The sequence below is a fragment of the Ictidomys tridecemlineatus genome, chromosome X (assembly GCF_052094955.1).
Source record: "Ictidomys tridecemlineatus isolate mIctTri1 chromosome X, mIctTri1.hap1, whole genome shotgun sequence".
In the NCBI taxonomy this organism is placed as follows: Eukaryota; Metazoa; Chordata; class Mammalia; order Rodentia; family Sciuridae; genus Ictidomys; species Ictidomys tridecemlineatus.
This window is the reverse complement of record NC_135493.1, coordinates 67,626,649-67,641,735: the sequence shown is the minus strand read 5'-3', so window position 1 is coordinate 67,641,735 and position 15,087 is coordinate 67,626,649. Positions and strand designations below refer to the sequence as shown.

The 15,087-nt window shown below is 34.8% G+C and overlaps 1 protein-coding gene across 5 annotated transcripts in view; it reads left to right on the top strand.

Moving 5' to 3' along the window:
• LOC101955809 (vascular endothelial growth factor receptor kdr-like) overlaps positions 1 to 15,087 on the top strand; it is a 291,669-nt gene that overhangs the window by 111,949 nt on the left and 164,633 nt on the right. For all 5 annotated transcript variants that reach the window (XM_078034616.1, XM_078034613.1, XM_078034614.1 and 2 more), the window contains one exon: positions 10,759 to 10,909. In XM_078034616.1, coding sequence (XP_077890742.1) covers positions 10,759 to 10,909 — 151 coding nt within the window. The remainder of the gene's footprint in view (positions 1 to 10,758; positions 10,910 to 15,087) is intronic.

Sequence of the window (15,087 nt, the reverse complement as noted above, 5' to 3'; positions counted from 1 at the left end):
TGTTGTATATGCCTTTTCCCCTCTTTTTTCTTCTGTCATTTTTCTTCCCACCTCTAAATTTTACTATTTTAACATCCTTTATTTTTCTAAATGTATATGTGTGTTTGTTTTATGTACTCTACTATATTACCACACACTTGTCTACTCTTAATTACTTCCTGTCTATTCTCTTACTACCAACCCTCTTCAGTAGATTTCCCTTTCACATTTCCAAAGATATATTAACTCTATACCCTTACATCTTTCCCCCTTAGCATATATCGTACTACACACCACCCCCAGTTCATTGTCCACCATCAGAAAGTATAACCTTTTTATGAAACTACTGATTATATTTTAGATAATAATAGAATTCAATATTTCTGTACATTGAGACTAAACTGTAAATGTCTTAATAACAACAAATTGCTCATAGGTGATATATTGTTGATATTGAGATCTGTTAACATTGTCCTTCCCCACAAAGGAGGGATCTTGGAACCCTACTGAGCACTACAAACCTATAGGGTAAAAACAATAACACCCCAGACCCAGAGAGCTGGAAAGGAAGACACACAAGAAACATGAAAAGACAAGGGAAGAAAGTACCTCAAACAAATCAAGACAACACATCATTAGAATCATTGGAAGCCACAGGAGAAAAAAATGACAGAGAAAGAGTTCAGGATATTCATGGTTAAAATGTTCTGTGAACTCAAGGAAGATATAAGAGAACAAATACAAGCAGTGAAAAATCACTTTGACAAGGAGCTACATAAACAAATCCAAGAAGCAAAAGATCACCTCAACAGGGAGATAGAGGTTCTAAAAAACAAACAAACAAACAAACAACAACAGAAATCCTTGAAATGAAAGAAACAATAAACCAAATTAAAAACTCAAATGAAAGCATCACCTACAGAGTAGACCACTTAGAAGATAGGACATCAGACAATGAAGATAAAATATATATAATCTTGAAAAGAACACAGACCACACAGCGATAATGATAAGATACCATGAGCAGAACATTGAAGAAATATGGGATAGCATAAAAAGACCAAATTTAAGAGGTATTGGGATAGAGGAAGGCATGGAGATCTAAATCAAAGAAATGGAAATCTATTCATAGAAATAATATCAGAAAAATTTTCCAAACATGAAGAGTGAATTGGAAATCCAAATTCAAGAAGCCTACAGGATACCAAATGTAAAAAATCACAACAGATCCACACCAAGGCACATTATAATAAAATGCCCAATATAGAGAATAAGGAGAGAATTTTAAAAGCCACAAGAGAAAGGAATTAGATAACATACAGGGGAAAACCAATTAGGATAACAGCAGATATTTCAACACAGACTCTGAAAGCTAGAAGATCCTAGAGCAACATATATCAAGTTGTGAAAGAAAAAGGGTGCTAACCAAGAATCATGGACCTAGCAAAATTAAGCTTTATATTTGAAGATGAAATAAAATCTTCCACGATAAACAAAAATTAAAAGAATTTATAGCTAGAAAACCGGCACTATAAAACATCCTTGGCAAAATATTCCATGAAGAGGAAACAAAAGCAACAATGAAATCAGCAGAAGGAGGTAGTACCATAAAGGAAAAACTAATCAAAGAAGAAAATCAAGTCAAGTTAAATAACAAAAATAAACAAATATGGCTAGAAATACAAACCAAGTCTCAATAATAACCCTGAATGTTAATGGCTTAAACTCACCAATCAAAAGATATAGACTAGCAGATTGATTTAAAAAAGGCCCAACAATACACTGCCTTCAGGAGACTTATCTGATAGGAAAAGACATACACAGACTGAAGGTGAAAAGTTGGGAATAATCATACCTCTCACATGGACTGCAGAGGCAAGCAGGAGTTTCCATCCTTGTATCAAATAAAGTAGACTTCAAGCCAAAGTTAATCAAAAGGGATAAGATGGACATTACATACTGCTCAAGGGAACCATACACCAACAAGACATAACAATTATAAATATTTTTGCCCCAAACAATGATACAGCTATGTTCATCCAACAAATTCTTCTCAAGTTCAAAAGTCAAATTGATCACAACACAATAATCTTGGGTGACTTTAACACACCTCTTTCACCACTGGATATATCTTCCAAACAAAAGTTGAATAAAGAAACTATAGAACTCAATAATACAATCAACAACTTAGACTTAACTGACATATTTACAATATTTCAACCTGCATCAAGTAGATACACTATCTTCTCAGCAGCACATAGGTCCTTCTCTAAAATAGACCATATAATACACAACAAAGCAACTCTTAGCAAATACAAAAAAGTTGAGATACTAACATGCATTTTATCAGATCATAATGGAATGAAATTGGAAATCAATGACAAAACAAAAAATAAAAATTTCTCCATCACCTGAGACTAAACAATATGCTACTGAATGAACAATGGGTTATAGAAGACATCAAGGAGGAGGTTAAAAAATTCTTAAAGGTAAATTAGACACAACATATCAAAATCTCTGGGAAACTATGAAAGTAGTACTAAAAGGAAAATTCATTGCATGGACTTCATTCCTTAAAAGAAGAAAACGTCAACAAATAAATGACCTCACACTACGTATAAAAGCCCTAGAAAAAGAAGAAAAAATCAACAGCAGAAGCATTAAAAGGCAAGAAATAATAAAAATTAGAGCTGAAATCAATGAAATTGAAACAAAAGAAACAACTAAAAAAGCCATACAAAACAAAAAGTTGATTCTTTGAAAAAATAAATAAAATTGACAGACACTTAGCTATGCTAATAAAAAGGAGAGAGAAAACTCAAATTACCAGCATACATGATGAAAAAGGTAATATCACAATGGACACTATGGAAATACAGATAATAATTAGAAATTATTTTGAAAATTTATACTCCAATAAAATAAAAGACATTAAATGCATTGGCAAATTTCTTAAGTCATACAATTTGCCCAGTTTGAGTCAGGAAGATATACACAACTTAAACAGACCAATATCAAGTGATTAAATAGAAGATGCCATCAGAAGCTTACAGACCAAGAAAAGCCTAGAACTGGATGGATACATAGCCTAGTTCTATAAGACTTTTAAAGAAGAACTAATACCAATAATCTATAATTTATATCAGAAAATAGAAAAAGAGGCAGCACTCCCAAATTCATTCTATGAGAACAATATCACCCTGATCTCAAAACCAGGCAAAGACACATCCAAAAAAAAAAAAAAAGAAAACTTCAGACCAATATCTCTAATGAGCATAGATGCAAAATTTCTCAATAAAATTCTGGCAAATCAAATACAAAAACATATCAAAAAGATTATGCACCATGATCAAGTGGGATTCATCCCAGGGATGCAAGATAGTTTCAACATATGGAAATCAATAAATGTAATTCATCACATCAATAGACTCAAAGATAAGAATCATATGAACATCTCAATAGACACAGAAAAAAGCATTTGACAAAATACAGCACCTTTACATGTTCAAAACACTAGAAAAACTAGAGATAACAGGAACATATCTCAACATTAAAAGGCTATCTATGCTAAGCCTCAGGCCAACATCATTGTAAATGGAGAAAAATTAAAGGCCTTCCCTATAAAAACTGGAATAAAACAGGGATGCCCTCTTTTACCACTTCTATTCAACATAGTTGCTGAAACATTTGCCAGAGCAATTAGATGAAAGAAATTAAAGGGATATATATATATATGAAAGGAAGAACTTAAATTAGCACTGTTTGCTGATAATATGATTCTATATCTAGAAGATCCAAAAAGCTCCACCAGAAAACCTCTAGAACTAGTAAATAAGTTCAGCAAATAGCAGGATATAAAATCAACACCCATAAATCAAAGGCATTTCTGTATATCAGTGACAAATCTTCTTACAAGGAAATGAGGAAAACTACCCTATTCACAATAACCTCAAAAAATTATTTGGGAATCAATGAAAGAGATGAAAGAGCTATCCAATGAAAACTACATAACCCTAAAGAAAGAAATAAAAGAAGACCTTAGAATACGGAAAGATATACCTTGCTCTTTCATAGGCAGAATTAATATTATCTTAGTGACCATACTACCATATAGATTTAATGCAATTATGATCAAAATCTCAATGGAATTCCTCATAGAAATAGAAGAAGCAATCATGAAGTTCATCTGGAAAAATAAGAGAACCAGAATAGCTAAAGCAATCCTTAGCAGGAAGAGTGAAGCAGGGTGGTATCACTATACCATACCATAAACTATACTATACAGAGCAATTGTAACAAAAACAGCATGGTATTGGCACCAAAACAGACTGGTAGACCAATGGTGCATAATAGAGGACACAGAGACTAACCCACAAAATTACAATTATCTTATATTAGACTAAGGTGCCAAAAACTTGCACTGGAGAAAAGATAGCATCTTCAACAAATGGTGCTAGAAAAACTATAAATCCATATGCAACAAAATGAAATTAAACCCCTATCACCATGCACAAAACTTAACTCAAATTGGATCAAGGACCTAGGAATTAAACCAGAGACTGTACATCTAATAGAAGAAAAATGTAGGTTCTCATCTTCATCATGTAGGATTAGGCCCCAACTTCCTTAATAAGACTCCTATACTGCAAGAATTAAAACCATGAATCAATAAATGGGAAGGAATCAAACTAAAAAGTTTCTTCTCAGCCAAAGAAACAATCTGTGAGGTGAACAGACAGCCTACATTCTAGGAACAAATTTTTACCCCTCACACATCACATAGAGCCCTAATCTCTAGGGTATATAAAGAACTCAAAAAGCTAAGCACCAAAAAGAAAAAAACAATAATCGACAAATGGGCCAAGGACCTGAAAAGACACTTCTCAGAAGAGGATATATAATCAACCAACAAATATTTGAAAAATGTTCATCATCTCTAGCAATTAGAGAAATGCAAATAAAAATCACTCTAAGAGATCATCTCACTCCAGTCAGAATGGCAGCTATTATGAGGACAAACAACAATATGTGTTGGTAAGGATGTGGGGAAAAATGTACCCTCATACATTACTGGTGGGACTGCAAATTGATGCAGCCAATGTGAAAAGCAGTATGGAGATTCCTTGGAAAACATGGAATGGAACCACCATTTGACCCAGCTATCCTTCTCCTCCATCTATACCCAAAGGACTTAAAAACAGCATACTACAGCAACACAGTCACATCAATGTTTATAGCAGCACAATTCACAATAGCTAAACTGTGGAGCCAAACTAGATGCCCTTTAGTGGATGAATGGCTAAAAAATATGTGGCATATATACACAATGGAATTTTGCTCAGCAATAAAAGAGAATAAAATCATGGCATTTGCAGATAAATGGATGATGTTGGAGAAGATAATGCTAAGTGCAGTTAGCCAATCCCCAAAAAACAAATGCCGAATGTTTTCTCTGATATAAGGAGGCTGACTGATAGTGGGGTAGGGAGGGGAACATGGGAGGAATAGATGAATTCTAGATAGTGCAGAGGGTTGGGAGGGAAAGGAAGGGAGCAGGGGATTAGCAAGGATGGTGGAATGTGATAGACATCATTATCAAGAGTACATGTATGAAGACATGAATTGGTGTCAACATACTTTATTTACAACCAGAGATATAAAAATTTGTGCTGTATATGTGTAATAAGAATTGTAATGCATTCCATTGTCATTTATTTTTTTTAAATCAATAAAAAATAAAAATAGGCAAGTCCTTAACACGAAGTTATTGAAGTAATATATAAAAATGACCCAAGATACATAAAACATGCTCAACTCACTAATCATAAGGCAAGTGAAAGTTAAAGTTGTATATTACCTTACACCTATCAGTTGATTGTTTATAAAAAGTTAAAGGTAAATACTAATGAATATATAGTAAAAGGCAAGACTTGGACCCTGTTGGGAAAACTGTAAATTTGTATAGTCACTGGAAAACTGTATGATTGTTCCTCTGAACTCTAAATATAGAATTACCCTATGGTTAGCAATTTCACTTCTGCGTGTTTATCCAAAGAAAATTATATCACTATGTAGAAAGGATATTGGTACTCCTATGTTTATTGCAGCATTATTCACAAACCCAAACTTATGCAATTAATCTGTGTCCATCAATGTTATAATGGATAAAGAAATATGTCTATATGCATACACACCCTATAATATTCTTCCTTAAAAATGAGGGAAATATTTTTATTCTGTACAACATGGATGACTTTAGAAAACATTATGATAAATGAAAAAAATCAGGCATAGAAAGACAAATATTGCATTTATGTGTGGAATTTTAAAATATCATGCTAATAAAACCAGATAGAATAATTGTTTCTCTTAGGGACCGGGGGTATGGAGAGATTGAAGATGTTGGTACAAAGGTACGAAGTTTCAGTTAGAAAAGAGAAATTTTTTTTTTTTGAGATCTGCTTACATACTATGATTTTAAAATTGCTAAGACAGTAAATTTAAAATATTCATACTAAAAAGTGATGTGTTTGAAGAGATAAATATGTTAATTAGCTTTATTTACTTATTATACATTGTAGACATATATTATATCCTCACTTTTTACCCCATAATATATACATTATTTTTCAATATATAATTTTAAAACATCAGAATCCAAATATATATCTACACTCCATGTTCATAGTAGCATTATTTACAATAGTCAAGGAATGTAAGCAATATAATTGATCATCAGAGGTGAATGGCTAAAACTATAAATGCATGTATTTGAATATTATTGTTTTAAAATGAAAGAATAATCCTGCCTTTGTGACAATTTTAATGAACCTGGAAGACATTGTACTAAATGAAATAATCTAGACATAAAATAAGAAATGCTACGTAATTCAACTTATAGGAGCCTTCTAAATTACTCTAAACCATAGAAAAAGAGAATGGAATGGAATTGGCTGGGGAAAAGGGAGTTACTAGTTAAAGGGTATGACAGTTCAATTATGCAAGGTGAGTTTGTCCTAGAAATCAAACTGCACAACATAATTAACAATACTATATTATATATTTAGAAAATTGGTATGAAGGTAGATCTCATGTTAAATGTTCTTATAATATAGAATAATAGTCAAAAGAGGCCTCTGCTATGTTGTATATTAATGCTTTATTTTAAAAATAATTTTGTAGTTGTAGATGGGTAGCATGCATTTATTTTATTTGTTGGTTTTTGTGCAATGCCAAATATCAAACCTAGTGGCTCACATGCTAGGTAAGCATTCTGTCACTGAGCTACCACCCCAGCCCACAGTCCTTTAGTTTTTGCTCCATGGAGGTATCATGGTGAAACCAGAGTTTTAAGATGAAATTATATTTTCACTTCTTCTGGCAGATGGGGTCTGTGCAGGCTGCAGGTTTCATCAATTTTCTTCTGGGTTCTTCTCTCACGAACCTGAAGAATAAAATTTACATACAATAATGAAAGGGAAGATTGATTGGTGTGGGATTTGTTTTGGAGGAGATAGAATTCCCATGATGTGGAAGGGGACCTTATAGTGTTACAGGGCTGGGACTTTCTGGAAAAATGAGGCAGCATGAATGTCCCTCTCTTCAAACCCTGATTCTTTTGATCAAGTCTGAAATATTTCAGACATTTTAGTCCAGAGTTACAGGCATGAGTTTATTGCCTGGAATAATGGCTTGTCAAGAAAGAGGTCAGTCATCTTATTTCCAGTTCAAACAATGTGTTTGTCTCAAACATTAGGCTCTGCCAGCAGCTATAACTTGCTAATAAGCATTAGTTTATAAAAAGGGGGAACTCATGAAATAGAAGGAGAACAGTGAATTAGAGGACAGGAATCAAGGGGGAGGTAGGAAATATAGGATAGAAAACAAGAATGGAATGAGATTGAATAGGAAAATGGAAGGGGATACTTTAAAGGGAGGGAGTGAGTCCCCTCAGAGGGGGAGGGACCTTGTGCCTCTCCTGAACTTCAGTTTTGTTAGGGATCTCAGAGAAGTTTCCAGTGAGTCCTGCCCAAGTTCACCTCTTGACTTTTGACTGACAGCAGGATAACATCAGACTTTCAAGTTCCCACTGTCATGACATCTCTAAGTCACCTTAACCTATGCTGTCAGGTTCTAATTTGATTATTTTTTATATTAAAATATTTTTATTAGTGTATTATTGTTATATACGACAGTGAATTTCATTGTGACATATTCATACGTGCATAACATAATTTGCTTCATTTTCATTACCCAGTACTTCATTTTCCCCTTCCTTCCTTCTCCTTCATCTCCTCCCTCTACCGATCTTCTACTTATTTTTTTAAAAATTGGTGCATTATAATTATACATAAAACTGTGATTTATTGTGATATATTCAGATATGCACATAGCATAGTCAATCTCATTCCATTGTTGTTTTCTATCCCATATTTCCTACCTCCCCCTTGATTTCTTTCCTCTAATTCACTGTTTGCCTATGTTCATGAATTTCTTCTCTTTATAAACTAATGCTAATTAGCAAATTATAGGTGCTCACAGAGCCTAATGTTGGAGACAGACACATTGTTTGAACTGGAAATAAGATGACTGACCTCTTTCTTGACAAGTCATATTTTTTTCAATGTACAAAATCAAAATTTAGACTTCAAAATATCCTTCTATGAAGTAATTTTGCAAATGAACTTAACTCTGAAATATTTTCTAAGTCTAGTTGAATTATTTTTTTCACATAAGCATTTATTAAATCCTCATACCATTAAGCAGCCCAAGTTATTAGCCTCACTTAGAGACCATGAAATAGTTCCACAGAGGATTCATCACTCTCTCAAGCTACACAGACTGTTACCTGTGAGAACTACAGCTGTTCTTAAGCTTGTGATCTGAACCCTCATTCTGAATGTAATATGATTGCTGTCTTCAACATATTTTTAAAATGTATTTATTTGTTCTAATTAGTTATACATGACAGCAGAATGCATTTTGATTCATTGTACACAATTACAGCACAAGTTTTCATTTCTGTGGTTGTACATGATGTAGTGTCACACCATATGTCCAGTCATACATGTACCTAGAGTAATGATGTCCATCTCATCTTTCCTGCCCCCATGTCCCTTCCCTTCTCCTCCTTCCCCTTTGCTCAATCACAGGTCCTCCATTTTTTCCCATGCCCTCCTGCCCCCATTATGGATCAGCATACACTTATCAGAGAGACCATTCGGCCTTTGGTTTTGGGGGATTGGCTTACTTTGTTTAGCATAATATTCTCCAACTCTATCCATTTACCTGAAAATGCCATAAATTTTATTTTCTTTTAATGCTGAGTAATATTCCACTGTGTATATATACCATAGTTTCTCTATCATTCATCTACTAAAGAACATCTAGTTTGGTTCTACAATTTAGCTATTGTGAATTGAGCTATAAACATTGATGTGGCTGCTTTACACTGCTGATTCTAAGTCCTTGGGTATAGACGGAGGAGTTTTCCAAGGAATGTCCACACTGCTTTCCAGAGGAAATGTACCAATTTGAAGTCCCACCATCAATGTACCCTTTCCCTCACATCTTCGCCAACACTTACTATTATTTGTATTCTTAATAGCTGCCATTCTGACTGGCATGTGATAAAATCTTACAGTAGTTTTGATTTGCATTTCTCTAATTATTAGAGATGTTGAGCATTTTTTCATATATTTCTTGATCAATTGTATATCTTCTTCTAAGAAGTGTCTGTTGAGCTCCTTAGCCCATTTATTGATTGGGTTATTTGTTTTTTTTGGTGTTAACTTTTGAGTTCTTTATATGTCCTGGAGATTAGTGCTCTATCTGACATGCATATGGCAAAAATTTGCTCGCAAAATGTAGGCTCTCTCTTCACTTCATTGTTTCTTTTGCTGAGAAGAAGCTTTTTAGTTTGAATCCATGCTATTTATTGATTCTTGATTTTATTTCTTACGCTTTAGGAGTCTTGTCAAGGAAGTCAGAGCCTAATCTGACATGATGAAGATTTGGGCCTAGTTTTTCTTCTACTAGGCTCAGGGTCTCTGGTATAATTCCTAGGTGCTTTATCCATTTTGAGTTGAATTTTGTGCATAGTGAGAGACAGGGGTTTAGTTTCATTTTGGTGCATATGGCTTTTCAGTTCTCCCAGCACCATTTGTTGAAGAGACTGTCTTTTTTCCAATGTATATTTTTGAAGCCTTTTTGTAGTATGAGATAATGGTATTTCTAATTGGATTCTTAATGATGCTTTCTTATAGAGGTTATGATAAGGTGGGATTTTTCTTATCTCCCTGATTTCTGGGATCTTGTTTATGAAAAGGGTCACAAATGTCCACCCTTTCAGAATAATGCTCCTTTTATTGGCATTATTTTGGGCCTGCATTTCTCTTGCAGATAACAGGTAATTTTCTGAAGAATGTGACATATCTTGTTCCCTTAAGCCAGGCAGGTCTACGGGTAAATTGCCTCTTGTTAAAGAAAGCAGTTGGGGATCAGCACAGTGGTCACGTTTTATAGAATTCTTCCTTTAACTTCATATTCCCACCACTTGCCCCCTATCAATAGGAGGAGTGATAATTCCTGGGTAAGGTTTGACTAGGGTGGTGATAGAGGGAAGTAGATTTTCAGAAGGATGAAGATATCAACTACTTATAAGCCGATGTAGAAGCATTTCAATGTTTTAATCACTGGGATACCTGTACTGAGAGTACCAGCTAAAATGTCAGCCTTAGTGTGTGATAAAAATATCTGCTCTTTTCTCCTCTTTTCTAGAAAAACCTAAGATTTATGAGAAGGATACAGACTTGAAGATCAATAATGCAGTATTCCTGGGAAGTGAGAACACCCTTCGCTGTACTGCAAGTGGCCTGCCTTCACCCTCCTTCATGTGGGCCTGGGAGCCCTGTAGCCAGACAGATGAATTGTAAGTGACTTTCATGTCCAAGGACCTGGCACAATTTTAGATCTTCTGGATTTACTGAGCTACATACAGATCTGGCAGACTCAAGATCTTAGCAGAACATTTTTTTCCCTTTAATCTGATATGAGAGCTCCTGGGATCAGGGATATTGGATGGGGCCAAGGAAACTAAAGGAGGAAGTATTCCAACAATGCCCAAGCTCCAGGGTTTGGACGATTCTCTCCTTCCAAAGTCACAGCTTAAAATAACCAGTGGCATTTAGGTGTAATTTGTGAACTGATATTTTAGTAGGAATGGTACAAAACAGGGAAGATTTCTAAACATCTGTCATTGCACAGAAAAATTCAGTAATGAGCTAGGGAAGTGGACGTGTCTTATCTGTTTCAGAACCACTCCTATGATAAGTCTTATTGGGATAGTAATCATGGCTCAAAAATTTGTCAGCATCTTTATATTCAAATACACTCATTTTATTTTACTATGATCCTTGCATAGGATGGAAGAAAGGGATTCCTCTTTCTCAGTAAACAGTGAAGACAGAGAAGCAAAATGGGGATAAATGACTCATTTTTTAAATTTTTAAATTTTTTTATTTATATATGACAGCAGAATGCATTACACTTCTTATTGCACATATAGAGCCCAATTTTTCATATCTCTGGTTGTATACAAAGTATATTTACTCCAATTTGTGTCTTCATACATGTACTTTGGATAATAATGATCATCACATTCCACCATCATTTCTAACCCCATGCCCCCTGCCTTCACCTCCAACCCCTATGCCCTATCTAGAGTTCCTCTATTCTTCTCATGCTCCCTCTCCCTATCCAACAATGAATCAGCCTCCCTACATCAAAGAAAATATTCAGCATTTGGTTTTTTGGGATTGGCTAACATCAATTAGCATTATCTTCTCTAACTCCATCTATTTACCTGCAAATGCCATGACTTTATTCTCTTTTATTGCTGAGTAATATTCCATTATGTATATATGCCATTTTTTTTAATCCATTCATCTATTGAAGAGCATCTAGGTTGGTTCCACAGTTTAGCTATTGTGAATTGTGCTGCTATAAACATTGATGTAGCTGTGTCCCTGTAGTATGCTGTTTTTAAGTCCTTTGCGTATAGACCAAGGAGAGGGACAGCTCGGTCAAATAGTGATTCCATTCCCAATTTTCTAAGAAATGACTCATTTATCACAACACAGTCAAAGCAGAAATAACAATGAGAGTAAGGTACCCTGACTATTAGCCCTTTGAACTTCTATTTATCAAAACCCCACTCTATTCCTAGTACATATTAAATACTTTGTTTTCTGGTTTCATCCAATAAGCTCCATTTCAGAGTAGCTTCTTCAACAAAGAGTTGAAAGTGCCTACTATAAAAATCAGAGAAAGGAAATGGAAAATTCAGGGAGACCAAATGAATTGCCTCAAATTCCAGAATAATTAGCATAACTTGGTTTAAAAGGAACAGATAAAAAAATTTAAAAAAGAATACATGGTCAATACTAAACTATCTTATATCATAAAATTTCTCTACAGGCCTGCTATAGTCCAGAAATTCTATGCCTTGGAATAAATCTGAAGTTCTATAAACAATTTATCTGAGTTCTAGGTAATGTCTAAAGGATGACATATTTTCTGACCAGGAAAGTTGTTAATCTGATTAAGTCATTGCTGCACTGTGCTGAATTCAAGTGAAGTTCTGAGCACATAGTCATGAGTGGGCAATAACTAGGAGCTAGCTTAGCTTTGGGTGGAGAGGCCTTGACTCAGAGGGAATGTAGGGAATATGGCCCTCAGACCAAGATCTAGATCTTCAGGTAGGAGGGGCTTTTGGTCTCTCTTACAAGTACTGTCCAACAAACTTCCATAAGAGAGCTACATTTAGTTGCTCCCTGCCTACTACTCTTTTGGAAGCATCCTTATTTCTTCACAGTAGGCACTCTTGAGGATAGTAACAGTAGTGCTGCCTACTTACTCACTTTTGGTTTTGTTTAGTGCCCTTGCTCATTCTGACATTCTATAATCCCTAATTCACACCTGTTGCTCTCACTTGATTGAAATGCAGTGAAACTAGTTGCATTATTTTTGTACCTTTTTAACAAGCTTGTTTGGAGGGCAGTGCAGCTACTCATATATCCTTGACTAAAGAATGTTCCTCCTCTATCAGGGACGGTCATTCTCTTTGACCAAGGACTCAGCTTTGGTAAGGAGAAACAAGAAGCAGTGAGGGAGGAAGGGGATACCTGCCTATCCAGTCAGATCAGCTGAATCAACCCTGGAAACCAATAGGGTGATGGATGTTGCAGCCAGATTGCCCTCACACTCTGTTGCTTTTTAAAAATGGGTTCTTTTTAGTTATTCATGAGAGTAGAATCCATTTTGACACAATTATAAAATCATGGAATATATCTTGTTCTAATTAGGTTTTCAGTACTTCTCTTTACTCTTCTCTCACTCCCTGTTCCCTTCCCTTTGGTGATCCTTCTGCCATTTACCCATAGGTATTTTTTTAAATTGATTTCTTTTGATGTACACAATGATGAGATTCGCTGTGTTATATTCATGTATGTACATAGGAAAGTGTCCTTCCTTTACCCATCCCCCTCCCTTCACTTCATTCTTCTTTGTCTACTACACTGAACTTCTTGAACCTTTCTATCTGAAGGAAAAGAGAAGGACTGAGTAAATATTTTTTCTGACATAAGTGCCTTTTTGAAGTGCCTTTCCAAACAAAATTTTCATTAAGTTAACAATTATTGAACACTTACTATATTCTAGGAGAAATTCTAGTTCCTGTCAGACACATTTATTTGAAACTCAATCCTCACTGAATTCTTTAAACAAGCCCATAGGGTAGCGAATATTAGTTCCACTTTCACAGTTGAAGAAACAGCTCAGAAGGGCAAGTAAGTTGTCAGAACAAAGACCTAACAGTGCCTGGATATGAATTCCATATCTGCTGAGTACAAGTTCAGTATTCTTATCATTTCCTCCAGTAATGTACCTTCCTGTGGATCTTAATTGAACAACAAATGCCTAGAACTCTGCTCCTTTGACACTTTCTTCTTTGCAAAAGTTTCAGATCAGGCAAGTTCATTTGGAAGGAGGTAAAAGTAAAGGAGAATCTCAAATGGCTTCATATTCTACAATAGTTTAGAAACAAGAAAGTAGAAAAATACTCAAATTTTGAGCTCAGCTAAATTTCAGCTAAATGGACCTTTTTTATTCTTTTTTTGACATTATGAATTTTTAATCCAAGCCACCAGATACACAAAGATTTTTATTGAAATTGGATTCACAAATTCCTATTTTCTCTAATGTTCTTAGAAGGTAACTGAGCTAACTGAAATTTATTTTTATTGGTATATTATGATTATACATAATAGTCAGATTCATTGTGATGTATTCATACATATACATAATTCAGTTTCATTCTCCAGTAGCTCATGTTTCCCTTCCCTCTTCCCTCCACCTTTTCTTCTTCCTCAACTCTACTAGTCTCCCTTCTATTTTCATGAGGTCTCTTTTCTCTGTAGCTTCCACTCATGAGAGAGAATTAATGGTCTTTGACTTTGTGACTCTGGCTTATCTAGCTCCATTATTCTCATGAGATCCATCCATTTTTCTTCAAATGACATATATGGACCTTTTGTTTTTTCAACACTTAAGGTATGCTTCCAGATCAGTACATTTGAAATAGCTATTTACTCCACTTAAAATTGTTTTCCCTGAGAAATCTTCATGGTTTATGTTTCTTTCAGGACTCTATTCAAAAGTCACTTCCTCAGAAAGGCCTTTCATGAACATACAATCTTCTATTATCTTCTAATTTCGAACTATCTCTCTGTCTCTCCATCTCTCTGTCTCTGTCTTTCTGTATGTGTCTATAAAAGAATATTAGAGACTAAGTAATTTATAAGCAGTAGAATTTCATTCAACTCATGAATATACAAGTTAGAACTTTCAGAAGTATGGCTCTGGAACCTGGTGAGGGCCTTAGTGCAGCACTGAATTGTAGCAGAAGGGGGAAGGGAAAAAGAATAAAAGAGCAAGTTATAGCAGACCTTGCCTTTATCATAATACTGCTACTATGGTAATGATTTCAATCCATTCATGAGAGCATCACTTAATAATTTCCTATTAAAGGTCCTACCACTTAGCACTGTT